This window comes from Ciconia boyciana, chromosome 14 (genome assembly GCF_034638445.1).
Source record: "Ciconia boyciana chromosome 14, ASM3463844v1, whole genome shotgun sequence".
Classification (NCBI taxonomy): domain Eukaryota; kingdom Metazoa; phylum Chordata; class Aves; order Ciconiiformes; family Ciconiidae; genus Ciconia; species Ciconia boyciana.
In genome coordinates, this window is record NC_132947.1 from 4,405,220 (window position 1) to 4,428,037 (window position 22,818).

Consider the following 22,818-nt stretch of genomic DNA (forward strand, 5'->3'; position numbering starts at 1 on the left):
ATGGTTTGGAAAGGGATGAACAGAAAAAGGAAATGTTACACTTTTGGCAATTGGACTGGAGCTGCAGATGGGGTTTTGTTGACAGCGGCTGCAAAATGGCCCCCATGAGCATCATCTGAACTCCAAAGGGCTTCTTGGTTTGGAAGCATTTCTGGCCCTCCATTTCTGGCCCCCGAACTGCTGGTGGAGGGGCGGGATTCTTCACAGAATGCCCTTCTCTGCGCTGTTTCTGTGACTGCTGTAGCCCAAATGCAAACCCCTTTGCTTGAAGCAGTGGGGAGTTATGTATAAGCAGCTTCAAAGAGCCACAGGAAAATCCAGCCATGTAGGGTCTGTAAATAAAAGGTTCGTTACTTGACTTAATTTTTTACCTTAATTTTTCAACCTACACCAGGGATCAAACCAGCAAGACTGCTCCCACACCACGAAGAACAAGCTCTAACCGGTCACCCAGTCTGACGTGCATACGTCCCCCAAACCTTTAAGCATATTCACTTATTAACAGAGAACAAAATATTTCAAAGAAGAAGGTGGAATCCTAAGAGTCTTCCCTTCTTCACCATGAAAATTTAATCACAAGCAATTTCACTCATTCTCCTTGCTGAAAATACACCAAAAAGCCTCCCGGCTTGATAAGGGTAAGAAACTCTGGGCACCCAGGAGGATCAGGTGAGGTTATATAGTGAAGACATTCAATGCAATTTCAAGCTTTGAGCTCAGCTTGACAAGATAGGATTTTCATGTGGTCTTTGCATTGTGATCACTGTGGGTTACAGAAAAGTGGAAAGTCAACACCAGCATCAATGGTGTCTTGACAAATCTGCTCTGCTTTTTGCCTGCAAGTTCTGAATAAGGGATGGTTCATTATGCAGAAGTCCTTGTGTAGCAGTGATGATCATGTAAATCCCCTGTTGTTCACTTTGATGTGCCTTTAAACTACAGGCATGACACTCTACTAGATTAAGAATAAGGGGTTGTCCCCTGCTCGCAGTGAAAATGTTGGCATTTTGATTTCAGACTGGCTGCTGATGTCAACAGAAGTTAAATTGTTGCATTTTACTTTGTTCAACATTTTCTGTTTAAGCAGAAAATATATACATACGGATACATGTACACTTATGTACATATATGCATCCATATATGCATATGTCTAGAACTACTGCTAAGCTTGAAGAGGTTTTGTAACGTTGCACCAGATAAGGCTGTCTACCATCATTACAGAGCAATAAATAAAAGGACCCTGCTGAAATACCATCTAGCAGGTAAGATGATGTCTCCCTTACAGTTTCAGCAAAGTGGCATCTGCAGACACACACACATAGCCCAAGGGTCAGAGAACAGGACAAGCTCACAAGCTCACACGTTCCTACCAGCGTAACCTCACTGGCATTTCACTGATGTCACATTTTTCCTAATATCCAAACTGTAAGTATTAAGAATGACTGCAACTTATTAGCTACAAGGGAGCGGGGCTTTTTTTTTCAACACAGAGCTATTCTTAAATCATGTTGCTCTTTAAACATTAGTGTTTCATCCTAAGTTGTTGATTAAAGCTTTTTGTTAGAGAAGGGCAGACTTATCAAAAGATGGAGGCTTTGTCCACCACATGTATCGTCCTTTCCAGGTGCAGTGCACAGTGCGTGTCCTGCAAGCTACAGATCATGGGAGCCTATTCGTGACGCCTTCACTTTTTTGGTAGTCAGAGGGAGCATCCATAGGCATCTTATCTGGGAAGAGATTCCGTGAATGCTGAATGGATCCGGTTATGTTCTGACTGTGTGTAATGACTGCAGAAGCATTCACTGCCTGGGCTGCTGGCCTCAGTAACTGAATGGGAAGCGAACGCTCAAACAAAAATAAAGTCATGTTCTTTGGAGGCAAGGAGGGAAACAGAATTTGGTGCTTGCTGCAGACACCTTGAGGGTTCCAGATCTTCTAACGCTGAAGGCAACGGATGGAGGAAAGAAGGGACGATGGATATTTACAGTCTAATTTATCGGAGTCTTTGAACAAGAGCCTCTGCTGATCTCACCTGGGGAGTGGCTTTCACCTGAGTGCGGCTATTCTGAGCTGAGGATCTGGCCCACACTGTGTGTTTATTGCTTGATACTAGGAAAAAGAAAATGTCTCCAACTTTTTTCTGCTAAGCAACTCAATCAGAAGAAAACCTCTCCTTTCCTTCTGTTACCAGGAAATTAACTCCTGAAATCTCTCCTGCACTCCCTGCTTTCACAGAGGATCACTTGACTGATCCCCTGCAGTGAAACGCTACCTCCGATTCACAGCTAATGAGGAGTTTTCTGCGTCAAAAAGGAGAAGGTGCAGCCTCTGCCCCAACCTGCCAGGCAGGGCAGGGCTGCACAGCCCAGACACCATTCCCTCTTACAGCGCTCAAGAAGCTAAGGAGGAGCAGGATGCGGAGGTCAGGCTCGGATGCTGGGAAGAGCCTTCAGCAGGTAAGAGTTTATGAAAGCTTACGGTGGGCTAGGTTGAGCTGGGAAACCCAGAACCAGTGGCATATGCTTGAAGTAAAGGTATTCAGGACTTCTGCACAGAGAGATGGGAAACAACAGATTCGAGCACTCACATTCCCAGGTAGAGAAGGCATGAAATAAGTGTAGGCTTCTGGCAAAACTTGTGGCCTTAGGAAGCTGAAAGGGTGACAAACATGGATTTGCTTTGGCTTCCCCCTTACCTTCACGACGGTTACCATGCCTTCGTTGGTGACAGGGTCTGTCCGGATGGTGAAATGGCCGGAGGGGTCTCCGCTGATAATGCGGTAGATGGCATTCCAGTTGGGGGAGTGAGGCTGGTCCCGGTCCATCACCGTCAGATTTGCCACCACAATCTCCACTCTGTTCTCAGGAACTTCTCCTGAATACTGCAAAGAAACGACAGGAGCGGTCATGGTGGGAGCTTTCTGTTGGTCCTCACGGCTACCTCTCCTCTCCTCTACATCAACACACTGACCGGGAAATCAGTCCCACGAAGAGGACCACGGGGTTATATGTTATGAGCAACACATCCCTTTCTCACTTCCGCTTTTCCTATTTTTTTCTCTGAATATTTCTCCAAACCTTCCAAAGTCTAGTCTCACCTCTCAGCCCAAAGGAGAACAAACCCGCTACCACCCAGCCACTGCCCAAGTTTCAGCAAATGCTTGAAGTAAATGAACAAAAAATGTTCCTGATATTCTCGTTCAGTTACAGCAATCAGAGAGTTAACTGGCAACACCAGGTAAAAAAGGCAGACTAAAATGTGCAGTTTTTAGGATGACTCTGTCCCTTTAACCTGAGGTATTTTGCCTCTCTCAGGTTTCAGTGATGGCATTTTATTGCTTCTTCAGTGACTTCATTTTCTTTCTTTCTTGCCCTTGATTTGATTTTTGTCTCATTATTTAAAGTGTTTCTTGTGATTTTGCCACAGCCTTTCCTGGTGCTTAATTCTCTCATTTAGCACTGATTTTCATGGAGCATGTCCAGTTCAGGCATATCCTGATGCATTAGCTGCATTCTTTTCTGCTTTCCAGTCCTTGATTTATCATACGGCTGATCAGGGATCCTGGCCTGTGAACACTTCCAGTGTTTGGGGCTCAAAAGCTGCCAGTAAGACACATTCCGAAATTTTCAACTGTCCTCATCTTTCAGCATCGCCTATTAGCAGCCCTTGCAAATCAACACTCTGATTGACATATGGCAAATTAAACACTGGGGAAACGATGGGAGCGGCTGGCTCTGAGTCTGCAACTGAAATCCTGGCCCCAAACTGCAGGAGCAGAGCACTTCTGAAAATCTGGCCTTTGGTGTGCACAAATGCCAGGTTATGTAAATGATAATAAATCATGCCTTTGTTAGCACGAGAGTCCCTTTCCACTCCTAACCCATACCCATCCATTGGAGTCTTTCAGTTACGTGCGCTTATATTTAGTATATATTCCTCCACCATTGACAGCAAAAATATTCAATCTGCCTTATGTTAATGTAAATTTAAATTTGCCCTTTAGCGGTATCCTGAATGGCATTTTGCCCTGTTTTCTGTTATGCACCTGTCCTAAACAAGTTTTCATTAGTGAATGCAGATGGCATCTCTTTCCAGCCATGCTGAGTGGTGGGGAAGAACAGTGGGAAGCTGCGGGATAATTCTCGTTCCAGTACATGCTACAGCTCTTCTTTTCTCTTTATTTCCCGTGATTTTACTTGTTTTTTACCCATTCTCTTGCCCAATTTGGAATGTCTGCGGCACACAGCTTAAGCAGGGGAAATATCATATGGAAATTTATCAAAAGCTTCTTGAAAAATCCATTAGATTATGTCATATGTACACTCCTATTATGAACCTTGTCTGAAACCTGCTCAAAAGAACTCAAGGAGATTAGTTAAGCAGGATCGTCTCTTACTAAATCCACACTAGTTATCGCCCATTACATTAAATTAATGTCGTATGGCATGCCAGCAATGACAAGCTGATGAGCCCGCAGTCTCTTTTAGGAGATGGCTGCACTGCTAACATCAAGGTATCATATTGTAATTTCAAAGGAGTTAAGGACTTTGTGCAGCCACCTCAAATCTTTGACCTAGGACCACATTTTTTCAACTGTTACTACCAGGCTCGTGCCTTGCAGAACTAAACAGAATTAACTCATCAAGAGCAAGCCACCAGTTGTATTGAAGACATTTAAGAGGGCCAGTCCTACAGGCCACTGAACACCTTTAGCAGATCATAACCCAGGTGCTGCCAATGAGTTTGGGTGACATGGAAAAATCCCACACAATCGCCAACAGATTTTACAGCAGCTTCTGCAAAAGCCGTCACAACATCCGTTTTTGGCCCGTAGTGATAAAGTTTACTACAAGACATATTTTTAAAATATGAGGTATATAAAAAATTAGAAATACACAAGCACATCTCAATATAAAGCCTGGAAGAAGATCGTAACAGTCTATAAAGCTTTTCCATTAGGACAAAAATCACAATACTCTGCATATACTGAGCAATCCAGGAGTTCATCCAGTTGTTGTTGATACATATTAGGTATAGGTAGGGAATGATCAGTCCTATGCAGCATTAAGGGTGGATATAGTCTATTACGCTTATGAAGCCCAATATTTTTCTGATGAGAACAGAGTACAAACATAGGAATCAAAGGAGCCATCCAAAGCTATTCAGGTTAAGAAGCAAATCTTGGAGAGACACACCATGAAGAACAGAACAACTTCCACCAGCTACAGATGAGCAGCTACTGGGAATCCAAACCAGAGCCTGTCTTTCCGCTTTCTAACTCCCCGCTATCATTATTATAAATAAATGCTGCAATGCGTACTGTCCACAATTGTCTTTACCTTTAATAAAATTAAGTAATGACATTAAATTACATCTGCTAAAGGAAGGATGGCAGCTCAAAGCTACCCACACTTCTTTAATGTCATTCCCTCCCTACCCTGGAGTAATTTAGGATAATGAACAATGCCATCTTTCACTGTGCTGCTTTGCAGCATTCCCTGTGCTGTAAGTTCTCTTTCATAAGATTACAATTGATTTTCAAATAAAGAGAAGCATATCTATTCAAACAAGGTAAAACAATGGGCATCGGAGGAGCTCCTGAAGTAAACATAAGATTGATAAAGCAGTGCTTGACCTATACTTGTAGCATTTACTCATATTCCCCTGTAATTCATTTAGCTTCACTTTCAATTGTTGCATTTGAAGTCCTTAATTTCCAGAGTGCTTTTTTAAAGACCATTCACAAGGATTTCTAGGGCTGATTGTTACACCCTCCGCTTCCCTTCTGAGATAAGGATTTGTTCTGAACCTGGCATGTTCTTAAATCCTTAAATTCTGTAGGGTCTTTTTTCTTCCCCTCCCATAAAAGCCTGTGCTGGCAAAAGTCCTTCTCTCATTCCTCTAGAGCTGGCCTGTGTGAAGTCACGTCTTGTTGAACAGGTAATAATTCATTCTGATTTTCAGGTTGCATCAGATTATACTAAAATTGGTTAATCCCAGAGTTTGTCTTTTGTCTCACTTGGTACCTGACAGCATATAAACATGCGGACAAATATCACTCTGGAGGAGAAAGGGATTGATGTGGGGGCAAATGATGAATTCACACAATGACTTGACTTTGTGCAATAAATCTGGAGTCTGGGCGGTGAAGCCATGCACAGCAGAGTAAAACCAATTAGCTCACTGCAGCCACTCATAGGGAGGTGTGGAATCGAGATGGATGAATATAAAGGTAATTATTCAGGCTTCCTTCTAAAGGGAATTCCTTTTTTCCGATATTCTTGCTTTTTTCTAGCTGGTTTTGCTAAAAAGCTGTGAAAGCAATGACTTGTTCACTTGAATGTCTGCAGGAAAGATTTTTGTGTTGTCTCCAAGATTTGCTAATGATGACGCAACATTTGTTACAGGCAGAAGTAGTTTATAAGGGCTGAATTGCCTAGAGAAATAGAGTATTTTATGACCTATAGCTATGGATTAACTTAGAAGAATAAGGGCATCTTAGTCCTCTTATTAGACTCTGAGCCCTCCCCCTGACAGCTACAACTGCTGCAAAGCGCTGCATCTTCTCTCTAGGTCCCCTAGGGTGAGAGAAACCAAAAGGAGAGTGAGTGAGCACACGTGTGCACGTGGCGTGGGGTGTCCCACCTCTCACCGCTTTCTGCTGCCAGGCCACCCTGTTACGCAGCAAGATCTGGATATGACGTGCAGCCGGGGAACGCAGCACACGGCTGCGTTTGCCCACGCAAACTGTGTGAGCAGGCACCCAGCCTGAATACCAACCTACAGCCCCTCCATGCTTAAGGGCATACTCCCAACCAAGTGCTGGCATGTGAGCCAACTGTTTACCTTTTCCGCACAATATTTAACAAAGACGCTTGAATAGCAGGCAAATTAATAAACAACTGCGGTCTGGTTGCAGCAATCTGTGTAAAATGGGAAAAAAAAGACGAAAATCTCCTATTAATCATTAATTGTGATGTGCCTGCCCAGCTGCAGCGTGGAAACAAGCAAATGTCATCCTAATTGATTGCTTCTTATTCCATCTTTATAGGCCTGCATTTTTTATTGTGAGGGTTGAATAAGCCCAGAGGTGTAAAAAACCTCTAGATTGTACTCTGTGTATCTGCCAACTTGATATTTAGATCAATAATTCTTTTTTTTTCCCCCCTACTCCTACTACTGGTAATTTAGCTTTTCTTCCTAGCAGCCTAATTGCTGTTTTCTTAAGCCTTACTATCAATTCTCTGACCTTTAATTTCCAATATTGTTTGCTGTACAGATGACTGTACTAGGTCTGCAAGTTATCCTACCTGCTCTACAGCATATGGGTCAGACTTGGGCACCAGCTTCTGTGACAGTCAGAGACCTCCAGGTTCTTGCTCCACCGGTGCCGTTGTGCAGCAGAGACCACAAGCTCACTCGAATCTCCACAAAACCTCCATAAAGTCAACGATATTTTGCATGCAAATCAGATTTTGAGATGCTCATTTCTTAATCACGTTTTATTAAAGAACTACTCACTCTGGTGTGGTCTCAAATGACGATCCTCTGAGTACCAACGTCCTCGCTTTTTCCTGAGGCAGCCCACGGCACCCCTGCTCTGCATTACACCAGCCAGCAATCCCTACATAAGCCTCTTTGCTGTTGGTTTTTCAGGCTCGTGCCCACAACATCCCCTGCACTGCAGCGTCCCTGCTTCAACTTCAAGTTCACTTGGATCTACTCCGCAGTCAATCCACGTATGCATAGCATACTTCAGACTAGTTATATGCCATGTGGCAAATGCTTCCCCTAACGTTATCTATAAAGCCCAACGCACTCTTGCCAGCTCGCAGTTTTGCTCCACTGGTATGAGGCCCAGCTGTCACGGTGCTCGTTCAGAAATGAATTGCTCAGGCTGCAGGCACTGGCTCACCGCGGCCGGGCAGGAGTCAGCCTTGCCCAGCCGAGCGAAGTGCATGACAATTAGCTCACTAACTTGTAAAGGATGCTTTGGAAGTTCTGCTTTTATCTTCAGTGGTTTGTCCCTGGTATCCATTGATAGGATGTGTGGGAATGGTTCAAAGCTGTGCCAGGGGAGGTTTAGACTGGACATTAGGAAGCATTTCTTTACCGAGAGGGTGGTCAAACATTGGAACAGGCTTCCTAGAGAGGTGGTTGATGCCCCAAGCCTGTCAGTGTTTAAGAGGAATTTGGACAATGCCCTTAATAACATGTTTGAACTTGGTCAGCCCTGAATTGGTCAAGTAGTTGGACTAGATGATCGTTGTAGGTCCCTTCCACTTGAAATAGTCTGGTTCGGTTCTGTTCTATTCTATTCTATTCTATTCTATTCTATTCTATTCTATTCTATTCTATTCTATTCTATTCTATTCTATTCTATCCTATCCTATCCTATCCTATCCTATCCTATCCTATTCTAAAATGCCTCACCTGCCTGCAAAGGAGCTCTCACAGCTCTATGCACGGTGTGGTGGAGTCAGACCACCCACTTGTTTATTGGGAGGTTCTACAAGGAACGATGAGCAATGTCCAGTGTGGTCTCAGTGTGCTGGTTTCACTTCTGCCAGATGAGTTTGAAAAACAACAGCAAGCCCTAAACTTTTGCACTTCTAAAGCTCATCTTATGATGGAGTGCAGACAACATCCATCGTGTTCCTGCAGCTGACGGCAGCCACTGGCTTTATACTTTGTCTTTACTGGTGTTACTTTTTCCAAATCTCAAGTAATGACTAGTTTGGGATTAAATTACAAGATTTACTCTTTGAATATGAAGACAAAGCAGAACAGAGGAGAAGAAAGCAATGTCCTTTCTTTCAGAAGCAGCAGAAGAAAACCCCCTCATTTCAGACTCTCTGGTGTGAGGAAGGAACGCGCAGGTTTCACCTTGGTTCAAAGACTCTTAGAGTACTTGCCAGGAGTTCAGAGACAAGAGCACGTAATAGTAAAAGGATATTAAAAAAAAAGTTTGCATGTCTGACAATGAGCACTAATTTTTTTTCATTATCAGATGTTACATTCTTGTGACAGTATGAAAAGATGCCACAGAAATGACACAAGACACTATTCTGCTGCAAGATAACCATTTCCAGATAAATATATCTTATGAAACAAAGTTCGAAGTTTGCATAGAAATTTAGATATTTTATAAAAATGCATTACAACACAAAGGAGCTTTTTACAATGTTCATATGAATGGTTTAAAAAGAGATTAAAATTATGTCCTTGGAAAGGCATATAGCCTTGTCAAGGAAAAAAAATTCTACATTAACCCCGTGTAGGAAAGTTGTACTTTTATCTGTATTTCAAAGGCTATAAAGAACCACTTTAATCAACCTACTTGACTTTGGGGACTTGCACGTCTCACTGAAACTCATGAAATCTGGCATAGTGTGGTGTCCAGAACACAAAAGCCTTTAATCTGTAACCCGGCACTCTTGTACATTCAAATCCTGATACTATCTCCTTGTTAGGAAGAAAAATTGTGAATTTATCCAAAATGGGATCTCATCTAAATGATGTAGCCTTTGCAACAGTGACCTTTAACAATGGTTATACTCAACAATAAAAGATTTTATCTTGGGAGCCAGTGGAAACAGTGTATGTTAAAATTCTGATCTGATAGCACAGCCTTTTATTTTCCAGTTTTAGAGAAGAATCCTTTGAACATTTCATTTGCTCTCTTGTCTAACATACCTTTGTTTCTTGCCTACAGAATGAACAGCAGGAAAAGGTAGCTGATACCTTTCTGCAGACTATTTGATTGTCAGGTGTAATTAGTAATGCTATCTTTTAAATAGAGGCATAGATTTTAAAACAGCTGGAAATGCCTACAAAGCCTCATTCTTAAAAAAAAAAAATATATATATATATATACATACATTTATATAATAAAACATTCTTGCACAGATACATCATTGCTTTACAACGGTTGACAGCCCTATGCTTCCCTTCAGCCGCAGAACTAAAGGCTAAGTGACTTGCCCATGTCTCCCAATGCAGTTGCAGAACTGGCGCTGGAGCTGTGTCCTGACCTCTGCTGCTTGCGTTAGGGCAGGATCCTGAGAACATCATTAATTCATGTGCTACTTGATAAATCCATTAGGTCAGCCTGGATTAGTCTATCGACATCCCCAGTTCATTGCCATGTAGCCCTGTGATCCCCACTGAGCTACCGAGATGGAAAAGCTCCCAGAGGGGAAGGCGGGCAGAGAACCATGCACTGGGGATGAGCTGGCTCTTTCCCAGGCTCTGCACCACATTGGCTTCAACTGAGGAACCTGAAAAGGTTTGTACAGTTTGGGGAAAAACAGGCCAGAAGAACAACCGGTTGTAAAGCTCCACTGTCTCAAAGGCCAACAGCGGTTCGATACGTTGACCTTCCTGAATTGCCAAAGCAGTGCTGGCGTCCAACGTCTCACCCAGCGTGGCAGGAGGAGAGCTTCCAACGTGCAGACTAGGTTGCTCGCCCTTACTCTCTAAAATAACCATCTTCCTTAACAGAGGGTGAAATTAATTCATTTCTCGGAATGTCAAGCCTTACATTTCCTTCTCTTTCTTCAAAGTGCGAAGTAGCAAATAACTGTGCTGTTTTGAAGAAAACTTTGAAAACATATTTTTCCTGATTTACGTGTGCCAAAGGCTCCAGGTAGAGCCCTTCTCCCAGACTGCGCTGGAACAGGTGAAGCCCTGGAACACCTGCAATACATTGATGACATGGTCGTATGGGGCAATACAGCAGAAGAAGTTTTTGAGAAAGGAAAGAAAATAGTCCAAATCCTTCTTGTCGTGGTTTAGCCCCAGCTGGCAACTAAGCACCACGCAGCCGCTCGCTGGTTTTGCCATAAAACAAAGTTTTATGCTGGTTTTGCCATAAAACAAAGTAAGGTCAATGGACCTGCACAGGAGATCCAGTTTTTAGGAATAAAATGGCAAGATGGACATCGTCAGACTCCAACGGACGTGATCAACAAGATAGCACCTATGTCCCCACCAACTAGCAAAAAGGAAACACAAGCTTTCTTGAGCGTTGTGGATTTTTGGGGAATGCATATTCCAAATTACAGTCTGATCGTAAGCCCTCTCTATCAAGTGACCTGGAAGAAGAATGATTTCAAATGGGGCCCTGAGCAACGACAAGCCTTTGAACAAATTAAACGGGAGACAGTTCATGCAGTAGCCCTTGGGCCAGTCCGGGCAGGGCAAGATGTAAAAAATGTGCTCTACACTGCAGCTGGGGAGAATGGCCCTACCTGGAGCCTCTGGCAGAAAGCACCAGGGGAGACTCGAGGTCGACCCTTAGGGATCTGGAGTCGGGGATACAGAGGATCCGAGGCCCGCTATACTCCAACTGAGAAAGAGATACTGGCAGCATATGAAGGGGTTCGAGCTGCTTCAGAAGTGGTTGGTACTGAAGCACAGCTCCTCCTGGCACCCCGACTGCCGGTGCTGGGCTGGATGTTCAAAGGGAGGGTCCCCTCTACACATCGTGCAACTGGTGCTACGTGGAGTAAGTGGGTTGCACTGATCACACAATGGGCTCGAATAGGAAACTCCAATCGCCCACGAATCTTGGAAATTATTATGGACTGGCCAGAAGGCAAAGATTTCTGAATATCGCCAGAGGAGGAGGTGATGCGTGCTGAAGAGGTGCCACTGTATAATAAACTACCAGAAAATGAGAAGCAATATGCCCTGTTCACTGATGGGTCCTATTGTAGGAAAACTATTGTAGAAAAACATTGAAGGCGGAAAGCTGCTGTGTGGAGTCCTACATGACAAGTCGCAGAAACTGCTGAAGGAGAAGGTGAATTGAGTCAATTTGCAGAGGTGAAAGCCATCCAGCTGGCTTTAGGTATTGCTGAACGAGAAAAACGGCCAGTACTTTACCTCTATACTGACTCATGGATGGTGGCAAATGCCCTGTGCAGGTGACTACAACAGTGGAAGGAGAGCAACTGGCAGCGCAGAGGTAAACCCACCGGGGCTGCTGAATTATGGCGAGATATTGCTGCTCAGGTAGAGAACCTGGTTGTGAAAGTATGTGACGCAGATGCTCACGTACCCAAGAGTCGGGCCGCTGAAGAACATCAAAACAACCAGCAAATGGATCAGGCTACTCAGATTGAAGTGGCTCAGGTGGATCTGGACTGGCAACATAAGGGTGAATTATTTATAGCTCGGTGGGCCCATGACACCTCAGGCCATCAAGGAAGAGATGCAACATATAGATGGGCTTGTGATCGAGGGGTGGACTTGGCCATGGACACTATTGCACAGGTTATCCATGAATGTGAAACATGCCCTGCAATCAAGCAAGCCAAGCAGTTAAAGCCTCTCTGGTACGGAGGATGATGGCTGAAATATAAATATGGGGAGGCCTGGCAGATTTGATATCACACTCCCACAAACCCACCAAGGCAAGGGCTACGTGCTTACAATGGTGGAAGCAACCACCGGCTAGCTGGTAACATATCCTGTGTCCCATGCCACTGCCTGGAACTCTATCCTGGGCCTTGAAAAGCAAGTCCTGTGGCAACATGGCACCCCAGAAAGAACTGAGTCAGACAACAGGACTCATTTGTGAAACAACCTCACAGACACCTGGGCCAAAGAGCATGGCACTGAGTGGGTATATCACATCCCCTGTCATGCACCAGCCTCTGGGAAAATCAAACGATATAATGAACTGTTAAAGACTACACTGAGAGCAATGGGTGGTGGGACAATCAAAAATTGGGATATACATTTAGCAAAGGCCACCTGGTTAGTCAATACCAGGGGATCTGCCAATCGAGCTGGCCCTGCCCAATCGAAACTTTTACATACTGTAGAAGGGGATAAAGTCCCTGTAGCACACATAAAAGATATGCTGGGGAAGACAATGTGGGTTAGTCCTGCCTCGGGAAAAGGAAAACCCATTCCTGAGATTGCTTTTGTACAAGAACCTGGGTGCACTTGGTGGGTGAGGCAGAAAGATGGGGAAGTCTGATGTGTACCTCAAAGGCTTTTAATTTTGGGTGAATATAGCCAATGATTTGAATTGTAGGATGTTAATTGCTATATAATACCGTATGTCGTCACTACTATGGTCGTTATATGCCATATCAACAGTATTACAGTAAAAATCACCCAGATTCATGAAGAACTAATTTTGATGAAACTGAGCAAAGCACAGCAATGATAGAACTGGACAAGCACAGTGGCAATGGAACCAGAACTGACTCCAGCCTGCAACGATCCAACACCACACACCATCTCTCCTGCCCTGAAAGACTTATGACAGATGGAACCCAAAGTCATGGACTAAATGAACTCAAAGGACATTTTAGACGCATGGTCCCTAGACTAAGGGAATGATACCTGTGTGTATATATATATATCAAAAGACAGGAAAGGTGGTGGAGATTAACTGGAATGTATTGGAAAGTCTGGGACCTGGGTGTGACGTAGATGGCATGGAATAAGAGGTGGATACTGTCCCGGTTTCAGCTGGCACAGAGTTAATTTTCCTCCTAGTAGCTGCTATAGGGCTGCGTTTTGGATTTAGGATGAGAATACTGTTGATAACACGCTGATGTTTTAGTTGTTGCTGAGCAGTGCTTACACTGGTCAAGGACTTTTCAGCTCCCCATGCTCTGCCGGGTGCACAAGACGCTGGGAGGGGGCACAGCCAGGACAGTTGATCCAAACTGGCCAAAGGGCTATTCCATACCATAGGGCGTCATGCTCAGTATAGAAACTGAGGGAGTTGCCCAGGGAGCAGCGATCACTGCTCGGGGATGGGCTGGGCATCGGTTGGTGGGTGGTGAGCGCTTGCATCGCTTGGTTTTTTTCCCCTGGGTTTTGTTTCTCTCTCTTTTTGTTGTTTTCCATTCCATTCCTATTTATTTATTTATTTATTTATTATTATTTTACTTCCATTATTAAACTGTTCTTATCTCAGCCCACGAGTTTTCTTACTTTTGCCCTTCCGACTCCCTCCCCCATCCCACCGGGGGGGAGGGTGAGCGAGCGGCTGGGTGGGGCTTGGTTGCCGACTGGGGTTAAACCACGACACCTGACCAACAAAAGTTGTGTGACAGAGTTCAGCCCCTAAGTGAGCAAAACCTACTCCACAGGTCTGACTCCGTATTTCTTGGTAAAATGTGTATAGAAGAGGATGTTTCAATTCGAGCACCTGTAATAAAGTTTCATAAAGAAGGTCCTTAAGCTGATAAGTCTGGTTTAGGATTTTCTTATTAACTGCCCACTTCTCATAATGAGTTTTTAATTTAATTTTTTCAGATTTTAAGGAATATAAAAGCTGCTCATGTGCCTTTGGGATCTGAAGATGGATATTTGGGAAAGGGAGAATTTTAAGAGTACCGAAACTGAATTTTTTATGTACACTATAATCCTGGTATTGAGATTTTTAACAAGTTTCCTGCATAGCACAGCTCAGCCAGTCTGCATGCTGACTCCAGCTCAAACCTCCTCTGCACTGCAATTGAAATCTCTGTTGTTTCCAGATTAGTCTCAGAATTAGCACACAGGGGGATTTATTTATTTTTTTTAATGACTAGGTTTGAACACCACAATCAGGTGCTGGAAAACCCACAAGGTCTGCTCATAAACAGGGTTCCTGACTTGACAGAGCATCCTTGTAAGAGAAAGGCACTGAAACGTGTTTTATTGTAAAAGTGCTGCTACTGTGGTTTAAAGACGTGATTTTCTGAGCTGGTGCCACGATGGCCAATTTTTTAATGTCCTTACTGCTGCGTTAAATGTAACGGCAATACCTGTCAGTGGGGTGAGAGCTTCCACCCACAGGGAGATTTGTGTGCCCCCCACCTGCTCCCCTGTGCTGGGGTTTCTACGGGAAGGGAATCAGGAGCGGGGGACGCGTCTCAGTGTTCCAGGGGTTGCTGAAGAGCCCCTCCGGTTTGCAGGCAAACCCAGCCGGTTCAGCTGCAGCACTGCCCTGGAGCAGGCAGAGGAAACCTGCCCTTCCGAGCTCACCGTCCGATGGAGTCCCTAAAGTCAGAGACTCATAGAATAGTTTGGGTTTGGAAGTGGTCCTTTAAAGGTCATCTAGTCCAAGCCCCTGCAATGAGCAGGGACATCCTCAACTAGATCAAAATCTGGCATTACAGAAAAACGCATGCCCGCCTGCTTACAGTAATTCAGAACACGGAATGAAGACTAAATTAAATGCTGCGTAATTCATCAGACTTGCCATGAGAAAGAGGCTTCTAGCTGAAATTTTGTTTACAACAGGAAAGTCAAAGTGCATGCAGCAGAGAAGAGAAATGCAGGGAGAAATGGGAGGATATTGGGTCAAAGAAAAGAGGGAGTCACTACATACTTGTAAACTTAGGAAGGAAAACGTTTTTATTTATTCTTTGTTATTTTCTGGCAATTAAAACACATTATTGCACTAAGCTGAACAGTTTGAAAAACTCTACCATGCTCAAAAAAACTATGTGAAACGTTTTCACCGCCCTCTCTGATTTTAACTCTGGCTGTTCTCTGTGTTCTGACCCTTTCTTCTACAACTGGGAAGCGTGAAGACATCCTGGACAGTTAGAAATATTTGATAAGAGAAAACTCACAGCACTACCAAATCCTTTGCTAAATCTCCTCCAACCCGCCCCCCCCCCCCCCAGTATGTCACTAAAGATTTCATAAGTGAAATGTGCTTAATGAAATTCCAGATATATATCCTCTTAAAATGACATCCCTTGGAAGCAACTGTTTTTAAGGCAACAGAATATTGAAGAATTAAAAACCTGCCGACCCAAGGAAGTTAGCCAACTTCAGAAGGGGATTTATTTCAGTGCCTTGCAATAATGGAGTTACAAAATGTATTTAAATTTCTCAGCCTCGCATCAGTGCCTGAGATGCTGTGTACTTTTAAGATAATGAAATATTCCACTACAAATGGGTATTTGCCTGGGACATCTGGCAGACGTGGAGATGTACCTGCCAGGGCTGTGTGGACATCCTGCCTAACCAGGGACCCCCCGGATGGTGCTGGGTGTCCACACTCAAGCAACTAAATTGTGCCCTCCAAGGCCAGGTCTGGGCTCAGGAGGAGAATTAGGGTATTTAATATGTATCCAAAAGCAGAAAGAGGCACATAATCTAGAAAAAATCATTCACATTTGAGAGAAATCCTACAGACAGATAAATTTTAGAAAAGAAATGCTGGTGTGGGTAGAGATGTGAGATATGGGAGCATTAATGTCTGATTTCTCCTTGAAATGTTAGCTTGACTGACACACCAGAGATTATGGGAATGGTGTCTATCCACACGCACGTATCAGGTGGGGGAGACCAGGGTGATTTCCATCACAGCACATCGCACAGTAGGAAGGGTATTTCTCTGTAGATGTTTCCTTTGACTACGGAGATTTTGTCAGTGGCACCTGGCTGTGTCACACCTCGTTGCACACGCGTAGCTCACACACGTTCTAGCACCTCTTTCTCACTGGACAATTCCTCCATGCCACTACGGAAGGCATGGTGTGGGGATGTGGTCTACAGCTTCTTCCACCAAACCCCACACACATTAAACAGTGAAGGAGAAGGAGGAGCGAAGTCCCTGCTAAATGAGACATCGCACCAGGAGACACAGCACTGCCAGATGTTGCAAATGAAACGGCTCATGACAAATGGGTTACGGCAAGCGATAGCTGATGGGTGCTGTCATACCGCATGGGTCGGGGGTGGTCTTGCCAGTGTGCAGATATCATCTGTGTTTGGATAATATTAACCCGACTGCATAAACCAGCAAAACATCAGGCTAGAAAATCAAATGTCAAAAGAAATGATTACGTATCACTACGATGCTGATGATGGATATGCACGTGCCACTCCACCCCATTAACAACAGCTACCTACAAGCACTGTAAAGAAAGGAGAGCATCGTGCTGTACATTACAGGTGGGCATATACGCATGAGGGACACGGGCACAGAGGCTGTGCTGAAACTCCTGCATTTCAGGCACTGACGTGGTGAGAAGCAGGGCACGAGCAGCATCGTGGGCTCTACCTCCCGTGCGGTGTTGTAGCTCTAATTGGCTGAGATTGCATTCTCCAGCATCAAGAGAGGAGGTTATATTATTCTTGATTTTACACCAAGCAGTACATGTGTCCAATTTGAGAGACCAATAGAGTATTTTTTTGTATTCCCCCCCCTTTTTTTTGGTGACAGAAAATTGAAATCTGTAATGAAACTATCGTTCCCATTTTTTAAATCACTGGTCTTTGGCAATTTTAAACTCCGAGGTCTGAAAAATTCATTACTACTAACTTCCATCAAGGGTGTTCCTGAAACCAAAATTACTTAATCAACTCAATTTAGCTTCTTGTGTAGACCTAATTCAGAAAAACTTTATCTTCTTGAATTGTTATTGCAATTAATTTCCCCCCCTTCTTCTTCTACAGCAGACGACATTTCAGTAATTAGATATTTTATAAAAATGAGTTATTCATTCAGGGTAGCTTCACTTTTATATTTGATTAATCATATTACCACTGAGGTCTGGGTTTTGTCTCCAAGGAAAGTTTAATGACCTCATTTTAATCCTTCTTTTAACCACCAGGCAGGTATCAATGAAGAGAAATAAAATTATCATCTTCTTTCTTTTTCTCTCCTTTTTTTTTGCAATCTCAAGATTACATTTGATGTTTTTTCTGTGTGACTGACCCATTTACAAGGAAGAATCTAGCTGATTCAAATTAGGTTCAGGACAGAATCAGGCTAAACTGAGCCTTGAACTGTGCCTTAATAACTAATGCTCAGTGTAATGAAGGGGAACCAGAACTGTTTCACCAAACGGCAGTTGGTTTAAAGCACTGTACATGATTAATTTGGTGATAATTTGAAAATCAATGTACTGAAAGGAAATAAACAAAACAAAAGCCACTGTAAATTTAGGTTTTGATTAATGGGTTCTATTAGTAAGAGACTTCTATCAAGGAGACCACATTTTTTTATATCAATGCATATATACCCACACAATGTAATGGAATAATTCACATAAACCAAATTTATTTGGGAGTAGGGACTTGGAGATTATTGATGACTATTTGCCTTATATCAGTATCTATCTATGCTTTGAATCTAGCTATATGTGTATCTATATTTGTGTATTTGTACATATACATCTTTGTATCTATCTATCCATCTTGCAGACTACACTAAGTAGTCTCGAAGGTATTTCATCCTTTCTGTCGTATGTTACACTGGTGTAAAGAATTAACAGAAATCACAGAAAGGGCTGATGCTCTTTTCATTAAGACACAGGGAATTATTGCTTTCTCATAAACTGAGAAATATCTTTCATTTTAGATGAAAGAGGTGATAAAATAAAGAGCAAAAGTTGAGTATCCACAAGAGAGTATGAAGCGTGTCTTGTTTTCCATAGCATGGCATTGAAAGGGCCTCCAGGCACTCAAAGATGCTGTGTCTGGGAAGAGCTGTACTGCTCACAAAATAATCTGCATCCCGAGTTGGGGATCTCACGGATTCCTTATCAGAATCAAAACTGTGTAGGCATCACATCTCCTAAGCTCTGTTGGAAAGGCTTTGCATTTAGGTCGGGGTCCATATCCAAAGGTGAGTTTGATTCAAAAGGCAGGTCAAGATGTAAATACTTTCTATGAAGACATAAATACTTTCCTAACCACGGCTAATCTGCATATCTGTAGCAGCAAAGCCCCTGGCATTAGTGTCGTGAACCCCGGCAAGGCTGAGATAGGATGGGAAGAAAGAATATTGTTTCTGCTTGTTCTCTCTCCGTTTGTTACTGCTACCCCTTCGCCTAACATCCTTAGTCTAATTTGTTGCTCACGACAAAGGTTTTCATCAGGACCTGCAATGTAATGAGAGGCAGAAAGCCCATTTCAATTTATAAACACTGAATTCTTGTTTAGGAAAACTAAACTGATTTCTAGTTTTTAGACTTCACCAACTATATATTTAATTGAAACACACAGAGAATTAGGTAGATGCTCATGTACCCAAATGCTACCGGGCATATTCGATTCACTTGAATATAATAATTTATTTCAGTTAGACGATGACAGCTCTATAACAGCCCAAGCTTTACTGCGTAGTTTGGCTGAGCTTCATTTTGATTGGAAAATTGCAAGCGAATACAGTCACCTGGGATTTTCCATGAAAGCACAATTGATTTTTAACGATAAATCCTGTCTGCAGGACTGTACAGAACTCCTGGGTTTGTTTTCAGCTGTAAAACAACGCAGTCCTGTAAATTTTCTCATCATGGTATTAGGTCTTTCCCCTTGCCAGCTCTGACCTGTGCTGTTCCCCTTGATTTCTGCCTCTTGTGACAACTGCCTCTAAATTATGCCACGGGCATAATTTTGATGATTTTAAAATACCGTAGCATCCAGGCTAATCTACATTCAAATGTCATTGTAGACTTTCTGAATGGCACAGGTGTAATGATGGGGACCATGAGATGTGAATGGGCAACTACCTACGCAGCTTTAGTCTATACGCTGGGAAATCAGGTACATGGTGCTCAAGATTTAAGCCCTTGATCTTTTCCAGATCTGGACGCGTGCCCAGGTCCTGGGAGATAGTTAGCTAGCCACTGCCACTGGTTTCCCCTGGATCAGCTGTGGTAATACCTCTTTTTAGGACAACCCTTGGTAGGCATCCTGGTCCATTTATCTGTCTGTGGGAAATCCCACTGAAATCCTGTTCCTGCTGGGTTCTCCCTTCACAGCGTAATATTAATTTGTAAAACATGAGTGTGCATGTAAAAGGGATTTCTCATAATGCTCACATGTACTGTGTGCTTCCAGATACATCTGGCTATAAATGTGCTTAGGAAACCCCAAACCGCTGGCAGGCTGACTTGGTTTCTGATTTTGGTTTCCTACCACCATTAAATGTCGTTTCTCCAAATTGGACCTACTTACATCTTTGCATCGCAGTCATTTGGAAGTCAGTATCTTTCAGCCTGAAGCAAAAGCTGAGGGTTTTCTTTGCTACTTTGCTATTTCTGAACTCACCGTTAAAAACAAAGCTCAGCAGGGTTCAACTCGGGGGGCTGGAGACCAGGTGAAGCATTCACCCCAAGCTTTGCCACTTGCAAAAAAGTCACATTTTTCCAGCTCACATCAGCTGTTTCTGCAGCTTTGGACAGTGTTGCTTATGCACTGGTTGATGCACAGCTATATTTTGTCCTCAAACAGCATTAACATGAGAACAAATGCACACAGAACAAGGAATAAAATTTTGGCTTATGCTTGTTTGCTTTTCCAGAATTTTGGCAAGTTCACAGAGCAGGAGGACTTAAGGGAGCGTGACGCCACGGCTGTGAAAAAGGCAAATTCGATCCTAGGAAATATTAGTGCTCTTGTTCAAGACACTGAAAAATCTCACCTGGATTACTAGATACAAATCTGGTCAAAAGAAAGAAATCTGAGCAGAGCCTGGTGCACAGCAGGGTTAGCAAGATAACTAGGGGAACGGAAAGCTGGAACGTAAAAAGGGGTTGGAGGAGCCTGGCTTGTTTAGCTTCACAAAATGATGTGCACTAGTATGTCAGGGTGGAGACAGGAGAGAAAACGGGAAGGAAACATCAAAACGAGAGAATGCAGAACTATTTATGGTAAAGGACAATGCATGGCAGTGATGCACTGAGAGCCTGCTTCACTTTCAAATGTCAAAGCACTTTTCGGAGTGGGCTCATTAGCATTTCCCATAGTCCTCGGAGGAGCCAGAATACCTGCACAGACAAGGTCAGACATTTTTGGCAGTGCAGTGCAGCGCCAAAAACAAAAAGCCCTTTTAACTTGGGTCTCTCTCCATGTCATTTTGCTCATGAAGCGCTGAGCTCTTCACTCCACAGATCTCATCGCTGACTGATTCAGTACAGTACGAGCCAGGTAACTCACTCAGCACTACTGTAGCAGCCAGAGATGAGTCTGATCTGACACTATTAATTAAATAGCCCAGGTAAAAACTGGCAAGAACTGCTTTTTCCGATGTACTTGCAACAAGTCCTTGCTCCTCCTCTGATTAGCCAAATCCACTTCGTAACTAGATTAACCTTACCCAGCAACACATCCCCTTCTGCTAGAATATGAGCATCTCTGTGCACCGTGTTGTTCTGTACCAGCTATTCTGCTCGGAGTTCACAGCCAGCCTTTGGCCAGACTGCCTTTCCCGGGCCAGCAAAAGTCACCACTGCCGGGGCGCTGTGAGCTGGGAAGTGCCCACCCATGTGCAATAGCCCAGTCCTAAACCTTTAGAGCTGTTCCTAACGGGAGTCAGCGCCGAGATGAGCCAGCAAGGCAGTGCGGTGGGGAAGGGGATGCGGTCCCAGAGCTGCCTCTTTAAAACACGCTCCACTGGATTCAGCCTCGCAAGAGGAGATTCTCAAAGCAGTGCCAAAGGGCAAATTTTAAAGTAGCTTTAAATAAGACCTCCTAAGGTTCAGCAGCTTAAAGAACTTGAATAGCCCAGTTTCTTTTTTTCCTTTCTTTCCTTTTTTTTTTTTTTTTTAAGGAGAGGTTGATTGCCAGGCAGGTTTTCCCAAGAATCCACAAGCTCAACTAATCATGAGCACTTCGGCCCTGTGAAATAATACTTCCCTTACATAGGCTACTATAAAAACAAGTTCTGCACAGTAGGCAAATTTAAAATAACTTTTAATTAACATTTAAGACACAGAAGTCTGATCATGCAAATTCATCTGCGTCTCCTCTCTGCGCCTGATTGTTCCTGATTGAATACGATAAAAATAGACTTTGTATGAGTCAAGTGTAGGCATGGATTTCTTTAACTTCTCCTCCCCTCTGATTATGCATTTCCCTAGATAAAGTGGAAACCCTTGGATGGCTATTAATGGTATCGTGGGTCAGATTGGAAAGGGCATCCTGCTTGATAGGAGTTAAAGATTTCACTGGAATTAAAGGCATTCCTTCTGTGACCAAAAAAGATGCTTCCACCTTGCATAAAATCTCACCTGAGACTATCCAGCATTGTTCTGTCTCAGCTGACTTTTAATCTCTGAAATACCGACACTAATTTCATTGCACCTCCCCTGTATCTGAGGTGAGCATCTGGCCAGAGGCTCAGCTACGGATCTATATTAATACAGAAAAAATGCAACTCGCCTGCACACAAGAGATAAACATTTGAAGGGAGGCAGAGGAATTTCCACATAATTAAGACATGTCAGAGGACATGACCCTGTTATGAGTAACAGGGACTCTGGATAACAGAGGCCGCACTGATACCAGTACCTTTATCTTGTAACAGTTATGGAGCCAGTTTCCCAGTAAAACTTACTACAAAGCTTTCGTAACGCAGTCCAGTTAAAATTTCACTGTTTTACACCAGCTGATGATTTGGCAGATGCAAAACCCACCAAAAATGCCATGAGAATGAACCAGCACAGCTAATCACGCCCTAAGGACTATGGAAAACTTGGGCATGGGGGATTGCACTACCCTCTTCTAAGGCATCTGACCCAGAGCCTGCGGGCATGGGCTGGTCGGGCACGCTGTGGAGGTGGCGTTACCTCTGCTCATCCAGAATTCATACCTCTGCTCTTCAGCAGAGGCAAGAATTGCCTCTTTCCATTTATTTTTGCAAGCAACAATGTCACATGAAGAACACAACACAAAGAGTGGACTGATGTCCCTTAGCTAGCCAGAAAAGCTTTCCCTGGGTCACAGTCCTGCACTAAATCATTAAAATTGCCCAAAAGAGCTGCCTATGATGTTTACAGCATTTCACAGGATGCTCCGCTCTTCTGGTGCAGATCTGATTGCTTCCCACTCTGGGGC

General features: G+C 43.5%; 1 protein-coding gene across 1 annotated transcript in view; it reads right to left on the reverse strand.

The window, feature by feature from the left end:
- CDH4 (cadherin 4) overlaps window positions 1-22,818 on the reverse strand; it is a 468,294-nt gene that overhangs the window by 20,699 nt on the left and 424,777 nt on the right. Inside the window, exon 9 of the mRNA XM_072879088.1 lies at window positions 2,696-2,881. Coding sequence (XP_072735189.1) covers window positions 2,696-2,881 — 186 coding nt within the window. The remainder of the gene's footprint in view (window positions 1-2,695; window positions 2,882-22,818) is intronic.